Source organism: Apus apus, chromosome 11 (genome assembly GCF_020740795.1).
Source record: "Apus apus isolate bApuApu2 chromosome 11, bApuApu2.pri.cur, whole genome shotgun sequence".
Lineage (NCBI taxonomy): Eukaryota > Metazoa > Chordata > Aves > Apodiformes > Apodidae > Apus > Apus apus.
In genome coordinates, this window is record NC_067292.1 from 2,293,407 (window position 1) to 2,318,263 (window position 24,857).

The 24,857-nt window shown below is 50.7% G+C and overlaps 1 protein-coding gene across 1 annotated transcript in view; it reads right to left on the reverse strand.

Annotated features, from left to right (window-relative positions):
* Window positions 1-3,835: 3,835 nt before the first annotated feature.
* The window catches only part of JPH3 (junctophilin 3), a 53,038-nt gene continuing 32,016 nt past the window's right edge, over window positions 3,836-24,857 (reverse strand). Inside the window, exons 3-5 of the mRNA XM_051629596.1 lie at window positions 21,202-21,326; window positions 15,939-16,858; window positions 3,836-5,754 (exon numbers count right to left, since the gene is read on the reverse strand). Of these exons, the coding sequence (XP_051485556.1) occupies window positions 5,674-5,754; window positions 15,939-16,858; window positions 21,202-21,326 (1,126 nt within the window). The 3' untranslated portion in view covers window positions 3,836-5,673. The remainder of the gene's footprint in view (window positions 5,755-15,938; window positions 16,859-21,201; window positions 21,327-24,857) is intronic.

Below are 24,857 nucleotides of genomic sequence, written 5' to 3' on the forward strand. Positions count from 1 at the left end.
CCAGGCAGGGGAGAACACTCTCTTTGCCAGATGTACTTCGTAGTGGGGTTTTTTTGCCTTTTCAAATACAGATATGCTCCTTGAGTGAGGTTTTTCCCTGGGCTGAAGCTGGGCTGCAGCAGTGCTAAGGATGAAGGGTAGTTTGGTACAGGACAGCTGCAGCCTCCTGGAGAGATTCTCCCTCCTTCTTTTCCAGCAGAGAGACTGTTGGATGAGGGACCCAGAGGCATCGGGTGAGCTGGAGTGTGTGAAACAGTGATCTGAGGTTTTTCCTTTCATCTTTTTCTCAAGGGCTCTGGAATGTAGTCCTAGTTGTGCTCAGTGCCAAGCTAAGTGTGACTGGAGAATGCATCGACTGGAAGAGACACACTTCCAAGGACCCTGTGAGTCAGGATGAGCCAACTGTCCTGTGGCTGTGGGGACCACACTGCCTGCCTGACAGGGTTGGGGAACAGGAGGCTTTGGGGTGGCTTGCAGGGGAGATGTTGGCTTCCCAGGGCTTTCATTGCTCTGCTGAGAGGTTGGGCTGACCTGGGCGTGCAGCTTGGTTCAGTTCCTCCCAAGAAGGGGGAAAGCCTTGGAAGCTGCCACGTGTTGGTGGAGCGAACAAAACCTCCAAAAAAAAGGTAAAACTTCTCACCTAAGCAAGGGTAACTGATTATTACTGCTGCATTAAGTGCCTACAGAGGAGGTCAGAATGTGATGGGGTCTGCCACAGCCTTAAGAAATGCAAACTATGATGCTTTGATATCAAACTGTAATGTTGCCTTGCTCCTCTGAGCACGGGCTGGAAGTCCCCTGAAGCCTGTTCGGGGTTGCAGATTCAGATATCTGGTTGTTTTTCTTTTTTTGGGTCTAAAAGCACCTAAAGAGGAAGGTAAGATTTTTGCAGGCAGACCCATTGGTGAAGTGGCCTGCCCAAAATGGTACCCAGGAGAAGGGCCAGGGTGAGAACTTGGTGGAAAACTAGGAATGGAGAAGCTCCAGCAGTGTCTGTCATAAGAGTAGTTGTTCTTGTCTGACACGTAGGAAGAACAGCTTGTACTTTTTTAAATGTACGAACACCCAGAAAAAATTCAATTACCCCTTTGGCATCCATCAGACAATGGCTTTTGCCCATCTCATTGTAAAGGGATGAATGTGTAAACATATACATTGGAGAAAAAAGACCTCAGTATATTATTATAGCTGGAAACAATCAAACTGTTGGTTTGGTCATGGTTTTTGTTGGGTTTTTTTGTTTTGTTTTGTTTTTTTGTATTTTTCAGCTAAAAGACAAGACTGAAAGTAACTTTTTTTTAACTCACTCCTTGAGGAAAATGTGTTCAGTAATCCCTCTTTTTTGGGCCACACATGCTGTAGTTGCACTGTAAGTAACACAGTGAAATTGGATTTTTCTATTACATTTAAATGCACAGCTAGGAAGGGAAAAAGAGGGTTCCAGCAGAAGTGCATTTGACTTTGGGGGTTGCACAACAAAGGCCACAGTAGAAGGTTAGTGGCTTCATGTCTAACTCAAGCTTAGCTTGTGGCACATGAGATGGTTTCTTGTGCACATCAGTGTGTGTTTTGGTGTGGGTGGGGTGTGGAAGGGAATTAACTTTGCAGGAGAATTTATCAGAGAGGGTGATTGGGCTGACCCAGAGATAAATGTCTGTAGATGGAAGGATGTTCCTGCCACTGCTCAGGGGATTTTTGCTCATAGTGAAGGCTTGGTTCAGTCAGGGTGAGTTGCTGGTCTCCCTTCAGCACTGCCTACCTGCTGTAGTGGCTACTGGAGATAAACCAGTCCCAAACCTTTCTGCTGGCAAATTGCTTGTCAAACTTGTCATGCTCTGGGCTGATCCATCCCTTCCTCTTTTGCCTTGGAGAGAGTTTGGGTTCATTCACCAGCCGGTTTGTATCAGCAAAACTTCTGCTTTCTTGCTCCAGCAGCACCATGGGTGAGTCCCACCACTACTAAACAGCCCTGAGCATGTTATGTCTGTCAGCAAGACAGAAAGACTAAGGACACACATGTTCCTAACAATGCAGGTCTTCCAGTGATGGGGAAGTGGGAATGGGAACATACCAAAGGATTTGGCTGCTGCTGGGAAACAGCTGTTGGCCCGACTGCTCTTATGGAGGAGGTAAGGGTTTGGGTCTTGGTGTCCTTGTGTTCAAACAAATGTCTAAGAGCCTGAGCCTTGACAGAGTATCAGTGCTGTCCACAGAGTACCCAAATAGGGGGCAAAAGGGAGCAGGCAGATGATGAGGATTGTAAGTGCTGCAGCAGCTCAGTAGTTCTGAAAGATCAGGCCCTGGAGAGTCCCAACCTGCTTGGAGAATCTAGGTCTCAGGTACAAGCAAACCAGACGCCAGATGGGCTGGTGAGAAGCTGCTGTGGCACAAGCAGGTGGAGGATTTTTGTGTTCCTTTTTGCCTTCCCCAAAGATGTGGTGTCAAACCAGCCCATCACTCACACAGGTAAGGTCTGGTCCTCCCTGTGTCCCCAAGGAGGGACACATGGCTTTTTGCCAATGGCTTTTACAGCCATGCAGGAGGAGGGCTGGATCCTTGAGCCCCAGCCCCTCCTTGGGTTTCAGGTGCTGCTTGTTCTGCAGGAACATAAAAATAACCATTGCAGCCTAAAAAAGATGAAATGAACCTTCAGCTGTTCTCATGCATCTCTCAGTGTGGACATAAACCAGCAGATATGGACAATTTACATAGATTTATATGCCACGATGATAGACATTTTAATGTGCCTTAGGTAGATATGCATGAATCCTGGGCTCATAAGACAGGGAAATATCCTGAATTACCTCTCTCTCTGGGCTACTTCTCAAGAATATTTCTGGCCTTGGGCAAATGTGAAAAGCCCAGAACTAAGATAAATTGCTCAGCTCCCCATGATTAATAAAAGAATCGTTATTTTTAAACACATGGTTTGGGAGCCAATTAATATTAGTCTTTGGCTCTCTCTCATGCTGAGCAAACCCTCAGCTCCACAGAGGTTTTATCCTCTGGAGCAGAGATGGAGAACCCAAGTAGCATTTGTGTCTGTACACAACTGCTGGTACCTGGGCAAGAGGAGGAATAACTAGGTTGTCACCAGGGTGAAAAAGCTAGTCATGAAATCACTTGATTGATAAGGAAAGGCATTTTTGTGCTGTTTATATATAAATTATTATACCATGTTCGCATGTCTCTGTTTAACCTGCTCCTGGGAGGACCTTTGTACCATGTACTTGGATGTACAAAAACAAATCCTGGAGAGGCTTGACAAAGAGTTGCAGCCAGAATTACAAAACACATGGATCAGGTCCTAGGGCTGCAATCACAATATCTTGTCATTTGGTTCATTTCAAGTAGGCAGCAACATCCAAGAGTAAGAAAAGATGACTAAGGCCCAAAAAAGAAAAGCCAAAAAACCCACAACAAACAAGAAAGGAAGAGGTATAAAGACAAGGGATGGTTACTGTGGAAAATGGAATAAAAAAGTTCCTGGGGTCTGGCTGCCTTCAGTTAACATTTAGCTTGTCCACCCAGTGCCCTCTGGCTGAGAAGGGAAAGGAAGGAAAGGAGGAAGGAAAACTGCGACAGGAGGGAATAAGACCATGTAAGGAAAAGAACTGAATTTAACTGGCACATGCTCTAGTCCTTAGTTTATTTCTGGTTAAAAATATAGCAATCCAGTGCAGTGTAATAAGAAATCTGCTGAAAAGGTAGCAGAGAAACAGCTAAAACAGAAGCAAAGCAAAGCTGAGTCCACAAGTCAGGACTGTACCCAACAACTCTGTCTGAAAAAGGCGAGGAGGATTTTTTCCCCCTCCTTCCCCACCCCCTGCCCCATCCCAATTGTACCTGTGTAAGGGTTTTATCCCACCCTCGGGTTGCTGCCACACTGGCACCTCTTCTCCTGTGGAACGGAGCTGCAGTGGGTAGAACTGAGGGTGGAATTTGGTCCCTGGATGTACCAAATCCCAAACAAGCCACTTGAAGCGCAGCTGGTGGGGGTGGATCCCCGGCAAAGCCGGGCTCCACGGCGTGGGGAGGGGAGGAAACAGCACAGTCTTTTCTCTTGTTTGGTTTTCTCGTTGTTTTGTTGTGGTTTGTTTTTTTAAAGCAAGGGGACGTCAGCCATTTCCAAGCAATTGAGCTAAGACCACACTCCTGGGATTGGGACCATAACAGCTCAGAACAGGGATACGGCATCTTTAATGAGTATGCATCTTATCAGTGGGGAGAGGGAAGGGGAGAAAAATCAAGGCAGGCATATTACAAAGATGGTATAAACCAACAAATTAAGCAACATAGAAAAAAATAAGTAAAATAATACATCCTTAGAGGCTGCCATTGCCAATGATGTTTGGTTGTTGTTTTTTTCTTTTTTCTTTCTTTTTTTTTCTTTTTTTTTTTTTTTTTTTTTTTTACAGGGACATGTTGGAAGCTGGAATATACATCCTGCATTACAAAGTGCAAAATACTACATGCTCAGAGCCCAAGCATGATGTCTGAAACAGTCCACAGCAAGATGTAAGAGACAAACCCACCACCCTCTCCCTCCTCTCTCACATGCTCCAGTGCTCCTCCCCAGATGCCTTTGAGAAACAGTTTTATCTTCTCTTGCTTTGTTTTCTTGCTACCCTAAGTGGATCAGAATGGAGCCCTCTCTCCCCAGTCCCTCCCCACCTGGCTGCATCTCTGTGCACCCTTGTGCTTGGGTTGGGATGCCCAAGGCAAGCATGGCACAATGACCAGCAGCTACTCAATTCATGTTGCTGAAGGTGCCTGCAAGTTTTTTTGGGGGAATCTGGGTACACGTTTTCCCCAGGAGAAATTGGCTGTCAAAAATAGCACTGGGTGGTTTTCCAGCCTTGCCATGGGGCAGTGAGCAGCCTGGGGAGGAGGAGTGAAGGCAGGAGGGTGGTGGGGCTGCCGCTCACACCTTGTGTTCCCTACTAGCCCCCCGCCCCAAGAAATTGAGCACAACACCAATTGCTGCTTTGTTTTAAAAAACAAATAACAAAATGGGGCCCATTGCCCTTCTCCCATCTTTCACACCTGGGCATGGTTCATGCCTTCCCCATGCTCCTCCTCTCCTCCTTCTAACAGCAACATTTCTCCATTTGCTACGGGAGAAGGAAAAAAAGTACCAGGTGCCTGATTTTGCTTTTCTCTCCCATTTGTCGTTAAAGCTGTTGTGGATTTCCCAGGGAAACTCAGCCTGGAGCACCCTGGACCCATACACACTTCAAACAGCCTCTCCCCACAGTCCCCTCATCTAGTCTCCATTTTGGGCTTCATTACTGTTATTATGAATATAATTTTTTTAGGGGGTGAGGGAAAGGGAAATGAGGTTTTATTTTGTTGGGATTCCTTCTCATCCTTTCCAGTGTTGGGGGGGCAGAGTGTTGATAGCATTTTGCCATGCCACACAGCATAGTGTTATACAAGCAAAGAATTTTGGCTAAAATCCAAAAAACATTACCCAGGAAAAAAGGCAAACTGTGAGTGAGACTCGATTGTTTGTTGTTCTTCTGTGAAAAGACTTGGAAATTGTCATAGGACAGTTCGAGTTATGATTTTTCCCTTTTTTTGTTGTTGTGTTTGGTTGCTGTTTGTTTTGTTGTTTTTATTTCCCCCATTCATACATGTAACTGTTATTTTTGCAAACAAGACAGTCTTGAATTAGATGAAAAAGTTAATAAACAAAATGGCGACTCCAATATTTAGTAAGATCACCATGACTACCAAGATGGGAGCTGAGCCCTGGAAGAGAAAGAGAAGGAGAGGAGTTAGAAGGTGCCCTGGAACTCTGTCTAAGGTTGCCCTGCAGCAGGGGTTGGGCACTGCAGAGCAGGCAGGTCTGCAGGGGAGCACACCCCAGGCAGCAGATTCACAACCCGCAGCAAATGATCCCAAAGCTCCTGGTAACCCTGGCTGAATTTTTGCAGGTTGCTGCCTTGGTGAGGAAGGTGTGGATAAGGATCCTCCCTTTCAAGGTGAGCAAACAGCAGGAGCAAGGGACTAAAGCCAGGGCTATTGCCTCACTCCCTGTGACAATAAACAGGTCACCCTGAGGTCTTTCACTGAAGCACAATGTCCTCCTCATGCAGTCCTTGATTCTCCAAAGGCAAAGAAAATCCATCTCCTGGCTGTGCCAGGAGCCCCTTTGCTCCCTCCCCACGCTCACCCATAGCCCAAGGCATCCCTGGGGCCCACAGCATCCCTGGTGGCACTGTCCCTCTTATGCCTGGGTGAGAGCAAAGCTGTTGGACTCCAGCTTTTGTGAGTCACTTCAACACTTACTTTCCATCCATCTGCCTCAACACACCTGCAAGCCTTGGGCCAGTCTCTGTTTAAATGGTATGTAAGTCCCAAGGTGAGCCCCAGACCCAGTGCCTGCCAAGCACCTATGGGACCCACTGATGAAGCCAGCAGTTGCTTATGGACTCCCCCATGTTGTGCACACAGGAAATTTGACCTATCAGTTGCTTACTCGAGGTGGTCAAGGAAAAAGGGGAGAAGAGGTTGTGCTGTACCATGCACTTGTTTGGGGGTGGTTTGGAGGAGTCTTCAGAGGACATTTCCCAGTAAACATGACGGCTTGTACAGGTATCCCAGTAACAACAGAAGCTGCTGGTGGTCTGTGTTGAGGCAACATTCTGGGAAAGCTCTAATAACCTTTTCTGAGGTTCTTACAGACCAAATTAAGCTTTTGGGGACAACGTGGAAACCACTGCAGTGACTCGCGTCGCAGCTGACCCATGTCAGCCCCCCACTGTGGGCTGGGCTGAAGGGCACCCCAGAAGGACCCATCACTTTCCACTGAGCAGAAAGGCATCCCTGACAACTTGTGCTGGACCTGACGAGGACGTGGGACCCTACTAGCATCCCAGGAATGATGGGAAGAGACCCCTCAGCCTCAGGACTGCAGACAACACGCCAACGCATCCTTCTGCAGATCACCGGTCAGAAAAACATCCACCCTGACACCTCATCCCTGCCAGAAAAACATTTGCTGTCCTAAAGTGTTAACGTGGTTTGCATCAGGGTGAGCAAGCGTGTGTGCAGGTAGGTGGTAGCTATTTCTTGGAGTAGCTGGTATCCTTGTCTATTCTTGCTGCAACTGAGCTGTGCCAGCTTTAACCGCCTGGAATGGCAGAGATGTTTTCCCTCTCTGCTCCTGTGCACTCAACCAAGCTCCCGTGGCTCTTGGGTTGGCATGGGGCAGGGGTGGGCACCCTTTCTAGGCAAGTCCTTGTACCCCTCTGCAGAGCTGCTGGAAAAATCAAAAAAGTAAAGCTCCTTGCTGGCCAGAGATCATTTCTCTCCTGAGCAGGCTGATTCAGTTCTGGTTTGGGAGTGGGTGGGAGCGAGGATGCTGGAGCTTGCTGGAAAGGCATATTTGTAGCTTAGCAACAGGGTCAAAGGAAGCCAAGCAAACGGAGGGATTGCAGAGAGCCTCTCCTGGCAGGCAGGTATCCACGCCTGACTGCTTCCAGCAAATCTCTCCACCTGCACCAGGCAAAGCCTTTCAGAGGCAGAAACCACCCCCTTTCCCCCGTTGCCCCTCCTCCCCACTCCCCACAACCCAGCCTTGCTGCTGCCAAGCGCTGCGACGCTTGGTGTGTTATTTACATTTGGGGGGTTTAGCTTCATTTCAAAAGATTAGTGGGTTTTACGATTTTTGAGCTCGTGTTAATATAATAACAGATTGCAAGTGATTATCCCTGTCATTGTTGCTGTTGGCAGGGCACCACAGAGACACAAAATGCATTTGGTTCCCTCCACCTCGCAGCCAAGGGAGGATTTAAACTGCTCTCGCTCGCACTTGCAGCCTTGGTCCACTTGCCCTTTCATTCCCTCTGCCAAAGCAGCAGCCACCATTTCTGCCCCTGCTCTGCCCAGACTGCCAGATCCTTTCAGTGCCATGAAGGAGGCACAGTTGCACACCAGCTGACAAGAGCCTGGGATAATCCGGAGGCTGTTTCTCCTCCCTGACAAAAGGCACAGAGCGTAGGACTGGCTGCTTCTTGATTGCCTGCTCTTTGAGCATTCCCTCACAAACAGGGACACTTTGGGATGGACCTGTTGGAAATCACAACCTTTTGTCAGAGGATGCTGATGGGATGATGCCCAGGGAGGGGAGCACACCCTTCATTTATACACTTGCTCCTCAGAGTTGTGCTCTCAGACAGAAAACTGAGGAGACTGAACAAGCTACGCAACATGCACCTACCTGCCTGCATCAGCAGGAACTAGATTACTGTGCAGGGATATTTTCCTCAGCTCCCTAGTTCATCCTGCACCTATTTGCATCTTGCATCCCCTATTCAATACAGAGGCAGGAAAAAATGCTCACTTTGCTACCGCATATGCAGGGTCTTCCATGGTTGCCAGCAAAAACATCCCAGAAATAGGATGACCAGGGAGGGGTCTCTGCAAACAGAACAGCTCAACTCTGGCAACCTACAAATTCTGCTTCCTTGTGACAGTTCCCTCTTTTTAACACCCTTTTCCCTGTGTTGACCCCAACAAGGGCTCTCCATGGAGCAGTGGCAGGTACGGCCGCTCCCCCCGGTGAGACGCAGATCTTGGCAGGGGCTGCAGTCCTGCCTGTGGCAGCTGGTGGATAAGCAGCTTTGTGACTCTGAGGCTTCTGTTTTAGCTCCAATTACAAATCCTGCTGCACTTCTAAATGCTTCTATCTGGCTTATTTCTAACTGGTGAGGTCTTTCTGCCTTAACCTCTGCTCAGAGGAAACACTTGCCTTTCTCCCTTTTGATGACAGGGATGTCCGGGGATATGTGTCATCTGTTTCTAAGAAGTGACTCTTGCTCAGTGCCCAGGAAGAAGATGAATCACTTCTGGATTTGTGCTTTGGAAGAGATGTTTTCCTGAGTCCAGCCTGGCAACAGGTCAGTGAACTCCCTTTTACTGCAGCGACAGCCAGCATTTTAGAACCAGCAGCTTTTACAACTCTCCGTGCCACGTGCCAGCCCTCTGTATGGTGAGCTACCCACCTTTAGAAAGAAGAGCCACAGCCCTTGATTTGCAGCTTTGCATGTTGCTGTAGTGGTTCGTTGGTGCTTTCTCTCATCTTTGGCCTTATGGAGACTTAGAAAAGCCCAAAGAAATCCCTGAGGCCAGCTAGAAAGCCAGAGGTTGCGCTGATTTTCCAAGCCTGGGGTTGGTGTGTCACAGCCAGCGAGCAGCCTGCAAAGCTGCTCTTTTTTTATTTTTTTCCTCTTTATTTATTTATTTAAAAAATCTACAACACTCTCTTTCGCCCTGAAATAGCAGTGCTAAAGCAGGCTGCCAGGAACTGCAGAGATTAGTTCAAACCACCCTGCCTGTCATCCAGGAGCCGGGGCTCGGCTGTGGGAGCCGCGCTGCCTCCCAGCGCCCGCAAGTCCAGAACCTCCTTTCCTGGGAAGCAGACGCCAGTTGGCAGCATCCTCTCACCCAATTTTGGCTGTCTAAATGTTAGACATCTAGTCTGTACTAAACCATCTAGGCTGTCTGTAGACCAAGTGACGTGAGATGAATTCCACCCAGAATGGTTACCGGCCTGGCTCCAGGAAAGGAAAAATTAAAACGAGCTCCGGGGTGCCTAAGCACCATCCAGTATCCTGGGTGATGCAAATTTCATCAGCAAAACAAGACAGCTCTGGGGCTGGGATTTTTGGTTTTTATTCTTTATAAGAAGTCGTCTCTGGAGTCCTACATAGGAGGAGGAAAACACCTGCCAAGGGTGGGCAAGTTATCAGCAAGGTAAGAGGGTCCTTCTGTATCTACAGGGATAGCCTCCAAGGGCTTTTAAGATTTCCTCCAAAGTTTAGAGAGCTGAAAAATAGACCCAAACCCAAGGAAACACTAAAACGTAAAAAACACTTGTTATGGCACAGGAATAGTAATGGTAATTGTAGCTGCAGAAGTAGGGAGTGAAGGTTTCATCCAGCCTGTGGGTTTTGGCACACTGCACCCCTGCTGGAGCCCCACCATTGCTGACACTCCATTTTGTTTGTTTTTATCCTTTAAATGCAGTGTAGCAACCCAAGGGTCTTACCAGGAATACAAGGGACAGCTGGTTTACAAATACAGTTGTAGCATAATTAATTTAAGCATTAACAACCCATTATGATCTGTTATCGCAGGGTACAAGCTCTGTCTCTCTGCCATGGAAACCATAGTGCAGGTTACCTAGGAATCCCTCTGGGATCTATTAAGTGTAATTACTAAGGACTTGGATCAGCAAAAAAATATATAGGCATTGTTTTCCAGCCTCAGCGCTGCAGAAAGTGCTGAAAACTTTGCAGCTCCTTGACATTTGTGCTGAATTGTCACATAATTGCCAGGAACAGGCTGCTGAGAAATGGTTAAGGAGCATTTAGCAAAGGAAACAGAAGGGATTTGCTTGGCCTTCTCCAGTGTATTACAGAATCTCCTGGAACTGGAGGAAGGCAGCCCAGGAGATGCTGGATGTGCCCGTGTAACAGCAACAGGGGCTTGACAGTGGGTGGGGTGGGACGGAAAAACCTGCTTCTGCAGAAAAAGGGGGTTAAAGTGAATGCAAGGATTTGTCCCAAGATTCTCAATGACCTTCTTTTGTCACCTCTGGCTCTGTCCTCATCTTAGAGGTGCCTGTGGAGCCAGGAGCAAGCTGGACAGTTGGAGCTGTATGTCTGTCTGCAAGGTTTTCTGGTTCTCAGGTGGTCGAAAGCTGGCATTTGACCCCAACTTTTTCCACGCTAGAAAAAGAGGTGGAGTTGGGCTCAAAACCTAAAATGAATCCAGGATGACAGAAGCCAAGTCAGTGAGGTGATCTCTTCTAGCACATCAAAGGGCCCCGGAGATGAAAAGGGTTTTAAAAGGACCCTGTTGAGGTCAACGTCACATTTCCCTCTGAACGTTATTTACCTCGTGTTGTTGCAAGTAATGCCTGCAATGTCTGTACATGAAAGAGATCAGAGGAAGAGCAGCTTCCATTGTTATTTGTTTTAAAAAGAGACAACCCCCAAAATGTTTGCTCTGCTTGTGTGCTGTGGTGATGCTCAGACCTGGCCGAGGTGGGATGGCAAGGGGCTGTCTGCAGGACTGATCCTCCTTATTGGCTTGTATCCATAGCTTATGCTTGTAAGGATGTGTGTGATGCCCCAGACATCTGGAATTGGAGTCTGAATGTGTTTGGTTGAGATGAGAGAAATAAGGAAAAGCCGGACACGCCTGTGGTTAGAGATTTGAGGAAGGCTCCCAATGGGGAAAAGAAAATCAGGGCAAAACCTGGACTGGGAAGACTGAGAATATCATGGGGATAAGCCACAGGATTTAGTCCCAAGGAGGATAAACACAAAAAAGTTCCCAGACACCTTTCCCAGCAGGCTGGTCCAAAGGCAGATAGATGGGAGCATCTCGGTGCAAGGCATGGAGCCTGGACTGAGATGGAGATGAAGCTTCCCCATTGAAACCAGGGGAGCCCTTTGGGACAGAACAAACAGCCAGCTCTTATTTTTATCTCCTTTTACACCTCTGAGGGCCAAAGGTGCCTAACTTTTCTGACGACAATACTCCACCTTGAGGTCAGTCCCTTCAAGAATAGCCTTGCAGCCACTGGAAAGGGGAGCATCCATAGCCTGCCTCGTCAGGGAGCTGCCATTCTGGGGACAAGTTGCCATGCTCTGTCCCCCCCACCTTGCTCCATTGAAGCTGGAGCTGAGCCCCCAGCCTGGGAACCCTCCCTCAGCCCAGGCTCCAGCTCTGGCAGCACAGTGTGCTCCAGCACAGCCCTGCTCTGCCTGCAGATTGGCTGCCTCCTCCTCTCTTTCCCCAGCGACAGCAAAACCTGCTCAGAATAATTTGATGGAAAATCCTCCCCTCGCCCAGCAAGCAAACAAGGAAGATGTTGCAGCTGCTGGAATCCCTCCCTGCCTCCCTGGTGGGTACCTGGAGGTGACAAGGGGACTCTCTGAGATCCCTAACCCAGCAGATGTCTTGCAAACCCCATTTTCTGTGAATGTTTCCCCTGGTTTGTTTGCAGTGAGAACTGGTGCCGACAGCAAACAGCTGAGAGCACGGAGATTTTATCCGGTAGCATGTGAGAATGGAAGAAAATGTCAGGGCTGGCTGGGGTGGGTTTTTTTTGGCTGCTGCCCTGCTTTCAGGCTTTCTCAGTGAGATGAGACAGGGGGATTTTAAAGGGCCAAGGCTCGAGCCTGCTGACATCTCCAGAGTGCCTTTAGTGAGACAACAACATGTCCCTAGAAGTCTTCATCTAAACACCCGTGATTGCTCATGTTAAATGAGGACAGGAAGATGAATCAAGCTCCTTTTGTGCTTGAGCACTGGCCCTTCTCACAGGCATGCTGAGGACCTCTGTGCCTACAACACTTTTTTCCCTTTTAGAAGCTGCAGATGTTCAGCACCTGCAGAAAAGGAGATGTTTGGTGTGGTTTTTTTCCCCCCAACCCATTTTTAGGGTTGTGTTTTGTGCTGATGCACAAAAGAGTTGCTGGCATTTAGAAAGCCTCTTTCTCCTTCCAGGGTCTCAACAATTTCTTTTTTCCTTTCCCATTTTAGAACTTCTCAAAGGCTCTAGGAACCTGTGAAGCACTGAGGGACAGGCTTGAGCTTTGCACCTCATGGGCCTTTAAGGCCAGAAGACATGGTGACGTTCATCCAAGTCCCTTAATCCCACAGCACCGACACTGGTCCCAGCACGTTGGTTTCTGTTTTCATCTGCCTGAGCAATGGCAATTGATGTGAGTTTGTTCTGTGTGTGCAGGGGTCAGTGCACACAGAGACACAGAAAAATCAGGTGGCTTTGAATGTAATTTTAAAGTGTTTATAGGACTGTAGTGCTGGCTTGATGACCCTGAAACCCCAACATCCCCTGATAGCAAACACCAAGCAGCACTGAATTTCATCGATGTTATTGTGCAGTGGCCTCAAGAAATGACCTTTATAAGAGCAATTTTCAATTACTGATGTGCAGTCCCAATGAAGGGAGGTTCTGGGAGCCTCTTTTTAAGGAACTGGTCAAAAATAGCCAAGAAGAAATAAGTTCCTGCAGCTCATATAGCAACCTATACCTTTGAGTCCTCTACGGAGGTCTGCATCCTCATCTGAGCCCACACTGCCAGAGGTTGGACACCAAGGGATGTCCCAGCTGTTCCAGCCTCATTTCTGTGGCAGAAATCAAGAGGTGAGGAGAGAGAGATGATCACTTTCAGGCTGCATTTTTGCAAGACCTGCATCCTATCCTGCTCCTGTGAGCGCTGCCAGAGGTGTGCTTGCTCCTGAAGCTGGGGCTGGTACTCCAGTGCAGAGCCAACTCACTGGGCTCACTGATGGGTGTATGTGGAGCTGGTTTAAGGCAGATTATTTTTAAAGCAAACTGACCTGTGAGAGTGACCTCAGCTCACTGCAGGGATACTCCAGGTAGGGCAGAAACAGCCCTCTTCAGCTGAGAGCATCCTTCCCCTTCCTGGGCAGGCACCTTTGTGAAAAAGCCCAGCTGCCTGGGAGAGGAGAAATGCCCTTTCCAGCGAGCAGCTTCACAGATGGCAGAGCTGCAGATCACTGGGAAGCCGGCTGGCAGGCAGGCTGCAGCAGCGTGGGCACACACACGTGAGCACACACACGTGTGCACACACAGGCGTGCGGGCACACGCGTGCGCACAGCCGGCCCGGGAGCTGTGCACGCCTGCACGCTGGCAGTGAGCTGCTGGCAGTGGGAAGGGATGGCGTGTTGGGGTGTTTCAGGCCAGCTTGAGAAATGGGGCTGTGGGGAAGTTGGGGAGCCTTCACTCTGAGTGAAAAGGTCTGGAGCGTGAGCAGGATGCAGAGGGGTTTTGCAGGACTAAGCATGCGAGCTCCCCGTGTCACTGAGGGTGCAGAGAACGAGGTGCATGTGGGATAAATCCTTCCCCCTCAGCCCTCCCTTCCTCTTCCTCAGGGACTCACTAGGCTTGCCAAAGTTTGCAATGCTTTGAGATCCTTGATGGCAGCTGCAGGCAAGGTCAGTGTCAGGCAGGAGGCTGAACACAAATCACTGCACCTCCCGTTCCTCTCCTCCTGCCCCTGCCTGATGACACCCCTCCCTGCCAGGCCACATGGAATGAAACCCTGTGAGCACGGTGCACGTCTTGCTAGAACAAATTGTTGCTGGCATTGTAGGTTATTTAAATCCACATATTATCTCTTCCTCTGTATTACATTAGCTTCCTCCCAAACCTTCGCCATCTGTTCCACCCTCAGTTATGAATGTGAGAAAACTGAACATGCTGCTTCACAGCTACAGCACTTAAAAAGTATGATGTGCATCCTAATGGCTTCTCTGTGTGCCTTTCCAGGCAGGCTGTGCCCCTTCCTTATTGCCCAGGATTCAACCAAAATGGCCATTAATGTCCCATGGCATCAGGGGCCCTTTGCCTGCCCCCAGCGCTGCCGGCCGAGCTGGGCAGGAGGTCCATGTGTTCTGGAGTGCAAGCTGGGCTCTGCCTGCCCCCAGCTCGGGCTGGGTGGGGAGAGACACCAGGATGGCTTCTGCCAGTGATCTCCCTGAGAAGAAATGATGATTTCATTCCTCCTCTGGGACCTATGTCTCTCCCAGCTCCCTGCTGCCACGTGAGGTCATGCTGTCGAAGGTGCTGGAGCATCTGTGAGTCCCACAGACCTCAACGGGGCCGATGTCTGTGCAATTACTGCTGCTGCTTTTCCCCTCTCTTGGGTTCCTGTCACTGCCTGTAATTTCCCTCGTGCTTCACAGGCACCTGCCCCACCAGGTACGACAGCCCAGTCTGGACTCGGTGCCTGCTTGTTTGCTCAGCAGGGTGTGCTCAGGACTGGCTTCCCTTGGAGCTCTCTTTTCTTTCCTGGACAGGCAAGATGTGGCCTACAGTGCAGGCCACCAGCAGACACACCGTGTTCAGCTCCTCTCAAATGCTGTGTGGGTGCCCTCCAGCCTGCGCCGGGGCTCTGTCTGAGTTACATCTGAGCTGCAGATGTCCAACCAGATCTTAGCCCTGCTCCTCCCTTTCAGCCACCATGGCCTGCCTCCCCAGGCAACTCATTCCAGCCCTCAACTCACTGGTGATGGCTCAGGAGTGACCACTGCCTCTGATGCTGGAATGTAAGCCCATTAATTCTATTCATCAAGAACAGATGATTCCCTTCCACTTTGCAGCAGCTGCTTTATGTGTCTGAAGATCACTCTGTCTCCTCTTCTCCAGCCTGAACCCCTCCAGATCTTCCCAGCAGCCAGTTGTTAATGCCCAACATGTCCTTGTCCCTCCTGAAACAAGGAGCCCAGTACTGGGTGTCTCACAAAGGGTTTTCCTCCAAGTCCTACAAGCTGTGCTCCTGCTCCATGACCTCCACCTGCTCCTCCACCTGGGCCAGATCTCCAGTAGAGCATGGTGACAAGGCCACTGCTTCACCAGGCAGTGCCATCACATCGTGGCAGTGACAGAGCCACTGCAGCCTGGCACAAGTCCCAGGTACCAGAATTTAAGCCCTGATGTTGCAACAGGGTTCCACCACGCTCTTGGGCCAGCAAGAAGTTCTGTTGCCATGAGCTAAGCACAAGGAAGCATCACCAGCACCTTGCCTACTCCTGCAGCTTTTCCACCAGCTCCAAAGATCAGCAATAACCTCGTTTTATTGCTGGCCCCAGGGCTTGGTTGCAAAATGAACTCAAACTTAGTGCTCACATCCTCCAGTGAAAAACCTGCAGTTCCCACCAAGAGCCTGCAGAGAAAACCCCACGCCAACTTCCAGCACACGCTCTGATGCGGGATGGGAGAAGGGGGGGATTCAAGGCACAAGCCCAAGGTAGGTTGGGGTTCAGCTCTGCCAGCAGAGTGACCTCCCTTTCTGCTCCATCACAGCTCCACACCGGGTCTGCTCTGGGCTTCTCGGCCAGATCTCAACACACAATGTAGCCAACTCACCGTACTGGATTTGAGCGCATCCCCATTGTCCTCTTCAGATTCTAGTGCAACAGGTAAAGATTTCTGTGGTGGGGAGAAGGTTAAGTCCCACCTTAGTAGCCGAGGTTCAGCTTTGTCCCCAAATCTCAGGTTTTCCAGTTTCTGCACTGTGGGCTCAGCAGAGGAAGCTGGCCTGAAATTCTCTTTGTTCTGGGACTTAGACCTCAGTCTCTGAACCCCGAAGCCCCGGTCTTCCCCACGGTGATCATCAGCCATGCTCCTGCAGGGTCCTCCTTTGCTATAGTGTCTTTTTTGGGTGTGAACCTCTTGCATATAAGAATCCATCCTCATGAGGGGCTTCATCTCCATCTCATAATTGCTCATTTTCTCCTCATCCAGCTCAAGCAGTTTGGAGCTCCCTGAGCTGTGGTTGTGGGACCTGTGGTGGGAAGTCCATGAAACCGTGGCTGGGGAATCTGTCCACCTCTCTCTTTGCTTGTGGTTGGAGGCCGAATGTTTGTGTCCTCCACTCCTACCTCTGTAGTCTTCAGGGACAGAGGCTGACCCGAGCTGACCGCTGCGCAGCGTCCCGCTTCTCACGCCACGCGTCCCACCGACCTTCTCTTCACCCCAGCTGTTGGGGCGCAAGTAATCCCCACCACGTCCCTCCAGCAACATCTGGATCTCCCCACCCCTCTCTTCGTCCACCGAGACCTGCCTGGAGAAGTGGGCACTCTTGTTCCTGCAGGAAGGACCCAGGGGAGGTGTGGAGGAGGGACTGGCAGGGAAGCTCTGCAGCGGGCTGTCATCTGGAGTCAGGTCGGATGGGGTGGTCCCTTTGCGGTACAGCTCGGGGCTCTCTTGTTGGAGGGGTGTCCCAGTGGAGAGGACCTCAATGTCATCACTCGAGTTCTGGCGCTTCGGTCTCTGGCATTCGAGCCCTTTTTGTGGAGTCGTTAAGAGAAAAGAGAGAGGGAGAGAGAAAGGCAACAGGATTATTTCTATTCTGTGGGAGCCCACCAGGTTTTTTGTCTCAAAGGGCAGGGCTGAGAACATTGGGCAGCAGGGAGAATGCAAGGCAGGACCAGGGCAGCAGCAGCAGGACACAATCAGCAGCTTTTTGCTGCTAGACCAAGAGAAAAGGCATCGTTGGTTTTACACCAAGGCAGCACCTGCAGAGCAGCACCAGTTGCCAAGACAGGCGTTCTGCACCAAGGGTGTGTTTCTCCACTGCTGGGAACCCCAGGGCTACCAACCTTTTAGAAACCACCTGGCACCACCGTGGCTCTTGGAGGACCCATCTGACCACCTTATTCTACCAGCTCCAAACCCAGTTCGTGGGCATGAGAGGGGAAATCAGAGATGGGGCCAGTGGCAGCACCTGGCTCAGCCTGTGCCCTGCACTGCACCCCAGACAATGTCTCCCTGGGAACAGGGACTTGGGGACAGGGACTTTGAGAGCAGTTGAGTATCTTCTGCTGGAGGTAACCAGTTGGCAAGAGACATGACACTTCTCCCAACAGTTAGAAAAACCTGCCACTTCATAGAATCATAGAATCCTAGGGGTTGGAAGGGACCTCGAAAGATCATCTAGTCCAACCCCCCTGCCAGAGCAGGGTCACCTAGAGTGCATCACACAGGAAGGCGTCCAGGCGGGTTTTGAATGTCTCCAGAGAAGGAGACTTATTAACAGCTGATGAAACACCAAATGATTTCAAGGGGGTGCAAGCTAATAGTGGTTAATTCTCATTTTGGCCTCTCAAGCCAGAGCTGCTCCCAGCTCAAGCCATGCTAAATTGTGTGAATAATTTGATAAATGTATTAACTGCCTAATGCCCCTGAAATGCATCTAATTGCAATTGCTATGGCTAGACAAGAAACAAGTCTCAGAAAGGAAGAACTCAGCTTCTCACCATGGTTCAAAAAGAAATGCTCTGAAGCTCCTGTTTCAATCTCTTCACGTCTGCTGAGTAATTTTCTCTCTCGCAGCTTCTCAGGGAGCTGCTACCACCAGGACGTGCCTTCACCCCCAGCCATCCCCACGTCCCACCACACTGTGGGCTGGATACACATGGGATGCTGGGAGCATGGGGATGGATGTCCCCATCAAAGCACTTGCAGGGGAGGTAAACAGTCACCAGGCTGCTTGAAAATTCCCTACAGAAGCAATTTCTCAATGGGAAATTGGTTTTCTAATGATTGCCATTTTCTTTAAATTATTATTATTTGCCACAGAAAATCTGTTTGTGTTTTGGGACAATATTCAGATGGTTCAGTTTCAGTTTGTTCCCTGTGCCTCTATTTGTCTGTGGGAAACTGAACCTCCTGGGATTTGTCAGGGGCTCCTGAGCAATCCTTATACTGGGGAGCTGTGTTGAAGGAGAAAGGTGGGATCCACCCTCTGTGCTTTCATACAGAATAACTGCCCCTGGGGGGAAATACAGACTGATTTTTATGGCTGTTGTTGAGATGTTCCCATTCCAGCCACCATCACAGATAGGAAACTGAGGCAGGGAGGGAATGAACGGCTTCCTGTGAGAAAGCTGTGAAGCCAGCTACCACAATGGGCTCACCCAAGACTTTGGCTGGAGCTGGACAGCTCAGGCTGGAGGTGCAGGGACTTGAAAGCTCTGAAGACCCCAAAGTCAATCTCCAATGGCACAACCAGCCACAGCCTGGCTAAACCTGCTGCTCCAGCACCCTCACTCCAACCCAAATCCTCCCCAGCCCTCCAAGCCCCCCAGTGGAGACAAGAGAGCCCAAGGATGCTCCACCATCCTCACCCTGGCAACCCACACCGGAGACCACATCATCCAGTGCCTGCTTGGCCTCAACTTTTCTCTGCCAGACCTGGAACAAGCTGAGCTAATTCCTCCTCTCCGTGGGTGATCTCCCTGAGTTTTGCAGCCCATGGCTGGGGCTCATGGACAAGCAGGGGCACAGCCACCCCTCCAGCCCCACAGCCTGGCGAGGACGCAGGCGTTTCCTTGTGGAGAAACTCGACAGCTGCACGGGGCGGCTTCCGACACGCCAGGATGTGCAACAATTATTATGAGCTAAAATTAGTGGCAGAGCACGTGATGTTCCTGGAAAAACGGTTGCGAGAGCACCAAGGAGGATGCAGAGCACCAGATCTGGATTTCCAGCAGGACTGAGGCAGCTGTGCCCGGCTGTGGTGTCTTCAAAGCCAAGCACGTGTCCCCAGGCACTGTGCTGACCCTGAGGATCCATGCAGGAGATGCAGGAGCAGTGCTGAGCTTCTCCCTCTGCCACCGACCTGCTGCCATCACTTTGGGGGAGTCACTTTGCTGTTACTTTCCAGTCTAGCTGACCCGCCTGCCAGCCATGACCAGGGGCTTCTGGGTTTGATGGAGCTGAAGCTGGTGGCTGCTGGTCTGGAGGTTGTGTCTGCTCAAAGAGGAGCTGAGCTGGGGGCTGCTCCAGGTCAGGAGGCCTGCCAGGCTGACACTGAGGTGGGCAAGAAACACCATCATGAGGCTGGCAAGGTGGGGGGCACAGAGCACTGATGATGCTGTGGAAGGTGGGCACAGCCAGCACCCATGATGCTGAGGAAGAGGAGCATATTCAACACCAGCAGCCCGGGGTTACAGGGTCTGTGGGGCGGCACAGCTGCTCACAGCTATTATCTGCCTGACTCGGCCCATGGTTTCCCAACATGTCTGGGATGGTGTGTTTGTTTTTTAATGTGCTCTAAGTGGAAACTCCTTCCCTGCTCTTCACTCACACACAACCCACCCAGACATGAGCACCAGAAACGCAAGCCCCAACACAAGTCAAGCACCACGTCCCCGCCTAGACGCTAGTAAAAAATGTATTACCTAAAAATATCTTTTCAAGAGGTGATTTAAAACAGCAAAAAGTCTCTTGGCAAGTGGAAATGGAGATGAGGAATATCTCAGGGCTGAAGAAGCCCCTGGGACTGCACAGCCGTGTGAAAAAGCTCAGATCTCTGATATACAAATTGGACCTCTGCAGGAGGAGAAATGCTGAGGGGCGCTGGAAGAGGCTGCACCTTCTCCCAGCAAGCAGGGAGATGCTCGGGGCTCAGCCCCCTGCAATGCCCACCCACACCTGGCCGTGGCTCAGAGGGGGGCTTTGCTGTACCCTCCTCCTCCTCCTGCCAGCTCCAGCAGGTTCATGGCTGGAGTTGGACCTCAGAGCCCGTCTGGCTCGGGCTGCTGGGCCCTGGGCTGCCCCCGCAGCCGCCGTGCTGCGGTGAAGTGAGGACTCAGCACAGGCTGCTTGGTCCAAAGGATGAAACGATCCCTTTTCCCCGGGCTCGGGGAAGGGCCCCGCCGGCGTGAGTCACCAGCACCAGCCCCTGGAGCAATTAAGCCGAGTGAGTAATCTTCATTTAGAGAGCTGGAAAGGGGAGAAACTAATGATAGAGGCCTCCTAATGAGGGCTTGGTGCAGGAAAATTTATGAATAAAACCACTCACCTATATTAATTACTATGTTAATTATGGCTGTGGGGACTTGGAGTTTTACACTCCCACTCAGGGCAGCCCCTCTTGCTCCCAGGCAGGTGCAGCTTTCATGGGGTGAATCCTCCCCACGTGCCCACTGGCTGCAGACCACTGCTCGACCACAGCTGCCATAGAATCATGGAATGGTTTGGGTTGGAAGGAACCTTAAAGATCATCTAGTTCAAACCTGAAGGTTTCTCTGGAGCTTCCTCCTCCCTGTGCCTTTGCTGAGCCCAAGCCTCTTGTCAACAAGCAAAAATTTGGACAAACCAGCAATAAACACCAAAGATCATAGAATCATGGAATTGGGTGCTTTGGAAGGGACCTTTAAGCCCATCCAGTTCCAACCCCCTGTGTGGGCAGGGACACCTCCCACCAGCCCAGGCTGCTCCGAGCCCCATCCAACCTGCCCTTCAACACTGCCAGGGATGGGGCAGCCACAGCTTCCCTGGGCAGCCTGGGCCAGGGTCTCTAATCTCCCAGTAAATGACAGAACCGCACAGGGTGGAAGTGTGGAAAATTGAAAACCTTGTGCTAAAACCTCCAAACGCTGGTGTCACTGGCTTGTTTCCCACCCCATGAGTCCCAGTGAGGACCGGGAGCTGCGGGCACAGACTGAGCCCCTGCACAGGGTCATTTTTGGGGCTTTTGGGTCTAAGCAGGGCAGAGAGCAGGGAGCAGGGAGCAGGGTGGGGTGAAAGGGGTGTCCGTGGGGCACGGCAGCAGGGAGCAGGGCAGCAGGGCAGCAGGGGAGTGGGGAGCAGGGCAGCAGGGAGCAGGGCACCACACACTGACCGTTTTCCCTGTGCTGGAAGGAAGGCGAAAACTCTTTGGCAGTGATCCTGGCGATCCGCGCTTCCTCCTGAGCTTTCTGAGCCGCCGTCACAGCTGCCTCTGCCTTGGCCCTGGAGTGAGAGGTCCTGCAAAGCAACCGGAGAGACAAGGACCACGTTAGGGCAGCAGAACCAGGTATGGAGAGACCCACATTGCCCCCACAAAAAGCCCCTTTGCTCCCACCGCCTTTGGCTGCGATGGAGGATCTGGGGCTCCTTGGGGAAGGAGGGGATGTCACATGGATAACACGTTCATGAACTGCTCCTCAGCCTGCAGGTTGCCCAGGCAGTTTGCAAATAGGGACGGGAAGCTTTGTTCCCCTAGGATACATCACCCCAAAGCAGCTATCACAGAATCACAGAATGGTGAAGGTTGGAGGGGACCTCTGGAGATCACCTAGTCCAGCCCCCTGCCAGAGCAGGATCCCCTAGAGCAGATCACACAGGAACACCTCCAGGCAGGTTTGGAATGTCTCCAGGGATGGAGACAACACAAACTCCCTGGGCAGCCTGTCCCAGTGCTCTGTCACCCCCAGGTTGGTTCCTTCTACCCCGTGTCCCTCCACGGGGGACCCCAGCCCAGTGGATGGCAGCAGCAACCTCTGCGTGCAGCCCCGTGAGCCCCTGGGGCTGAAGGCCTCAATGTAAAGCTGTTGTTTGCTTTTTATTAACCAAAAATATTTGCCTTTGGGTGAAAAAGTGAAGACTCTCACCCCCCCACAGACACATTTTGTGTAAAACCCTGGCTGTAAAAACAGGCACGGTTTGTCACCAAGAGCAGTGGCAGGCAGGGGGCTTGCTGTGGGTGCTGCCTCTGGCCCCCTCCCCCCCCACACCTTTACCAGGGCATCTTTTTCACTCTGCATGAGTCTTCCCACACTCACCCGTTCCCGGTGGTTCCCCAGACACTTGTGCTGGATGGCATTTCATCCTCTCACTCAGGACTGACACCCTCTCCCACCCTCTGCAGCATTCCTGCCAGCATCCTTCGGCAGCTGGATTCCCCTTCCCCTCGGCTGAGGCACTTTAACCCCCTGTTCCTACCCACCCTGGTGCAGGCAGCATTAAAAATAGCTCAGCTGACTTATTTTCCCTCCAAAACCAGGCCCTCCACCTCCTTTAATGATTGTAAATTTTTATTTTTATTTTTTTTTCCTGCTGCTTTCTGAATTCCCTTTAATTTTCCAGCATCTGCTTGGTGAGGAGATTCATTCCTGACAGGCTCCTATAGATGGAAAACAGGGCTTGGGACCTGCCCGGCGTTGCCTCGTGTGCCACAAACTGGGGATGCAAACTGGGCGGGGTGTCTGGGCACTGTCACCTCTTTGAGCCCAGGTGAGAGGCCTGGTCCCTGCTCCCAGAGCTGACCTGTCACTTGTTTTCAAGTGTTGACAAGTTGTCTTTGATCTAGTGAGTGTTTTATTTGTATAAATGGAGTTGCTGAGAGAGGGAATGTGACCTACTCTTCCCGAGTTACTGAAAGTGGTGGAGAGGCTTCAGTGATGTTGCTGCAGGTTCCCCATGACTGATACAACCAAAAATGGGGTTTAAATATTTTTTTCCCTCCCCAGGGCTCACTGTGCTCCACACTCATGCAGGGCTGGAGGAGTGGGCAGGCACGTTTCAGTCTCTTCCCCTGACAGGTATCCTAGCTCTTCTAGGAGGATCAAGGATGCTCCAAGCAGGAGCTGCACCAAACTGCTCCTGTTTATGGCACAAATGTGGTGGGTGGGAAAGACTGGAGCACCCAACCCATTGATTAAAAACACCCCAGGGCCAAGTACAGTGCTATTTGAGGCTTAGAATTAAGATGCTGATTCTTTAAGGTTGTTAAAACAGCTGCATGGGGAGCTTCTTGGGGGTCTGGATGTCAGCCCCTGAAGAACCTCCATCCATCTATCCCTCTGCCATATCCTCACACTGGAACCTGCTCAGGGAAGGGACCGTCTCTCCTGTTCTGCAGCACATTTATAGGCTGCTGCTGGTCCCTGCTGACCTGCTGCAAAGGATTAATAATGTCTGGTGGTGTCTGGACCAAACACAGCCAGCAGGATTACAGGCTGCCTTCCTAAACTCCTCCCTGGAGATGTGACTGCAGGCATGTCATGCCATGGCAGTCATCTGCCACTTCTTGCCAGGGAAGGAGCCTAGAAGCACTGAAAAGCAGCTTGTGCCACTTCCACATGTCCTGGGGACACATGGAGGTGTCTGCAGAGCAGGACGATGTGCTGGAAAAGCATGTGGGGAGCCACCACCCAAGCCATCCTCCCCTCTCCAGCATTCACCACTTCCCATTTTTTTCACCAAAATGGGTCAGAATCCCCACCTCTGGAGGACGGATGGATTTCTATCCCTGGAAAACTCACTCCAGCAACTTCTGGACCAGTCCATCCCCGTGGACTCCAGGATCAGTCCAGGATGAGCAGCAACTAGGGGCTTTAGCCCAGAAAGAGTTAAAGATCAATCCCATTAATCAAGCCATCTCCCATCTAAAATATCCTCCAGAGCCACCAAGCAGACCTGAGGCTGAGCACTGTGCAGAGCCACAGGAAGGCTTAATTGTAATTCTCTCTAAGATGCCTGCAGAGAGGCACCATGGAGTGAAAAGCAGAATTATGGTGATCTATACGTTGTGTAATAAAGTACAGAAGTATTCCCAAATAAATGCAAGTAATCCAATTAGTGTTCACATGACTTTGTCACAGACTGAATTTAACAGCTGTCTCCTTTAGACGTGCCTGCTGCTCGTAGCCTGTGCTACCCTTAATTCCCCAGTTCTTTGCTGGAGTTTATTTCCTTGTAAAGCAGGTCTTTCTCCGTGACACATAGACAGGGCCTGATCGAGTCACTCTTTTCCTCCTGCTGGAAGCACTGCCATAAATCTTTCCTGGACAGACACACCATCCTGGAAACCACAGTCTAAATCAAGCTGGATCCTTCCTTACAGATCCATAACAGCTGGAGAAGAAGGCTGGGGATGCTGAGGGATGGAAGGAATGAAACAGATCCTCTTGCATTGCTCCTTCATGGTGTCCTCCATCTCATAATGAGCCCACTGGACAAAAGCTGCTGTTTGCAAGAGCACGGTGCCCCTCTCATCTTATCTGAGCTGATTAGAAGTTGCACATCTGCTGGAAGGTGCTCCTCTGGGTTTCTTCTACCATCGATGGACAAGCAAGGGAGGAGGAGCGACTCATCCCGGGATGATGGAGACAGCTGGAGCTCTCTGAACATGGGCACACACCAGCCCAGAGGGACTTCTGAGGATGATCACAACCTCTTCATCACATTTTAGTGCACTTCACCAGCCAGGCTGAACTGGGGAAACATGTTTCAGCAAGGATGGGGCTGGGAAGAGCCAGAGGGGTGATGGTGGGGATGCTTTATAGCTCTGGAGACCCAAGGGTCCAGTCTGGGTTGGGGCAAGGAGTCTATGCTGGGACTGGCTCAGGGTATTTTATTTATTATTTTTTTGCCAAGCTGACTTACTCTTTGACCAGGCAAATGGTCAAGCTGGCAAGCAAAGCTGGCAGGAAGCAGGGAAAAACCACCAACCAAAGAGATTTCTCTGCATCTTTACAGATCTCTTGTGATTTGGCCAGGACTGACGAGGGAAGG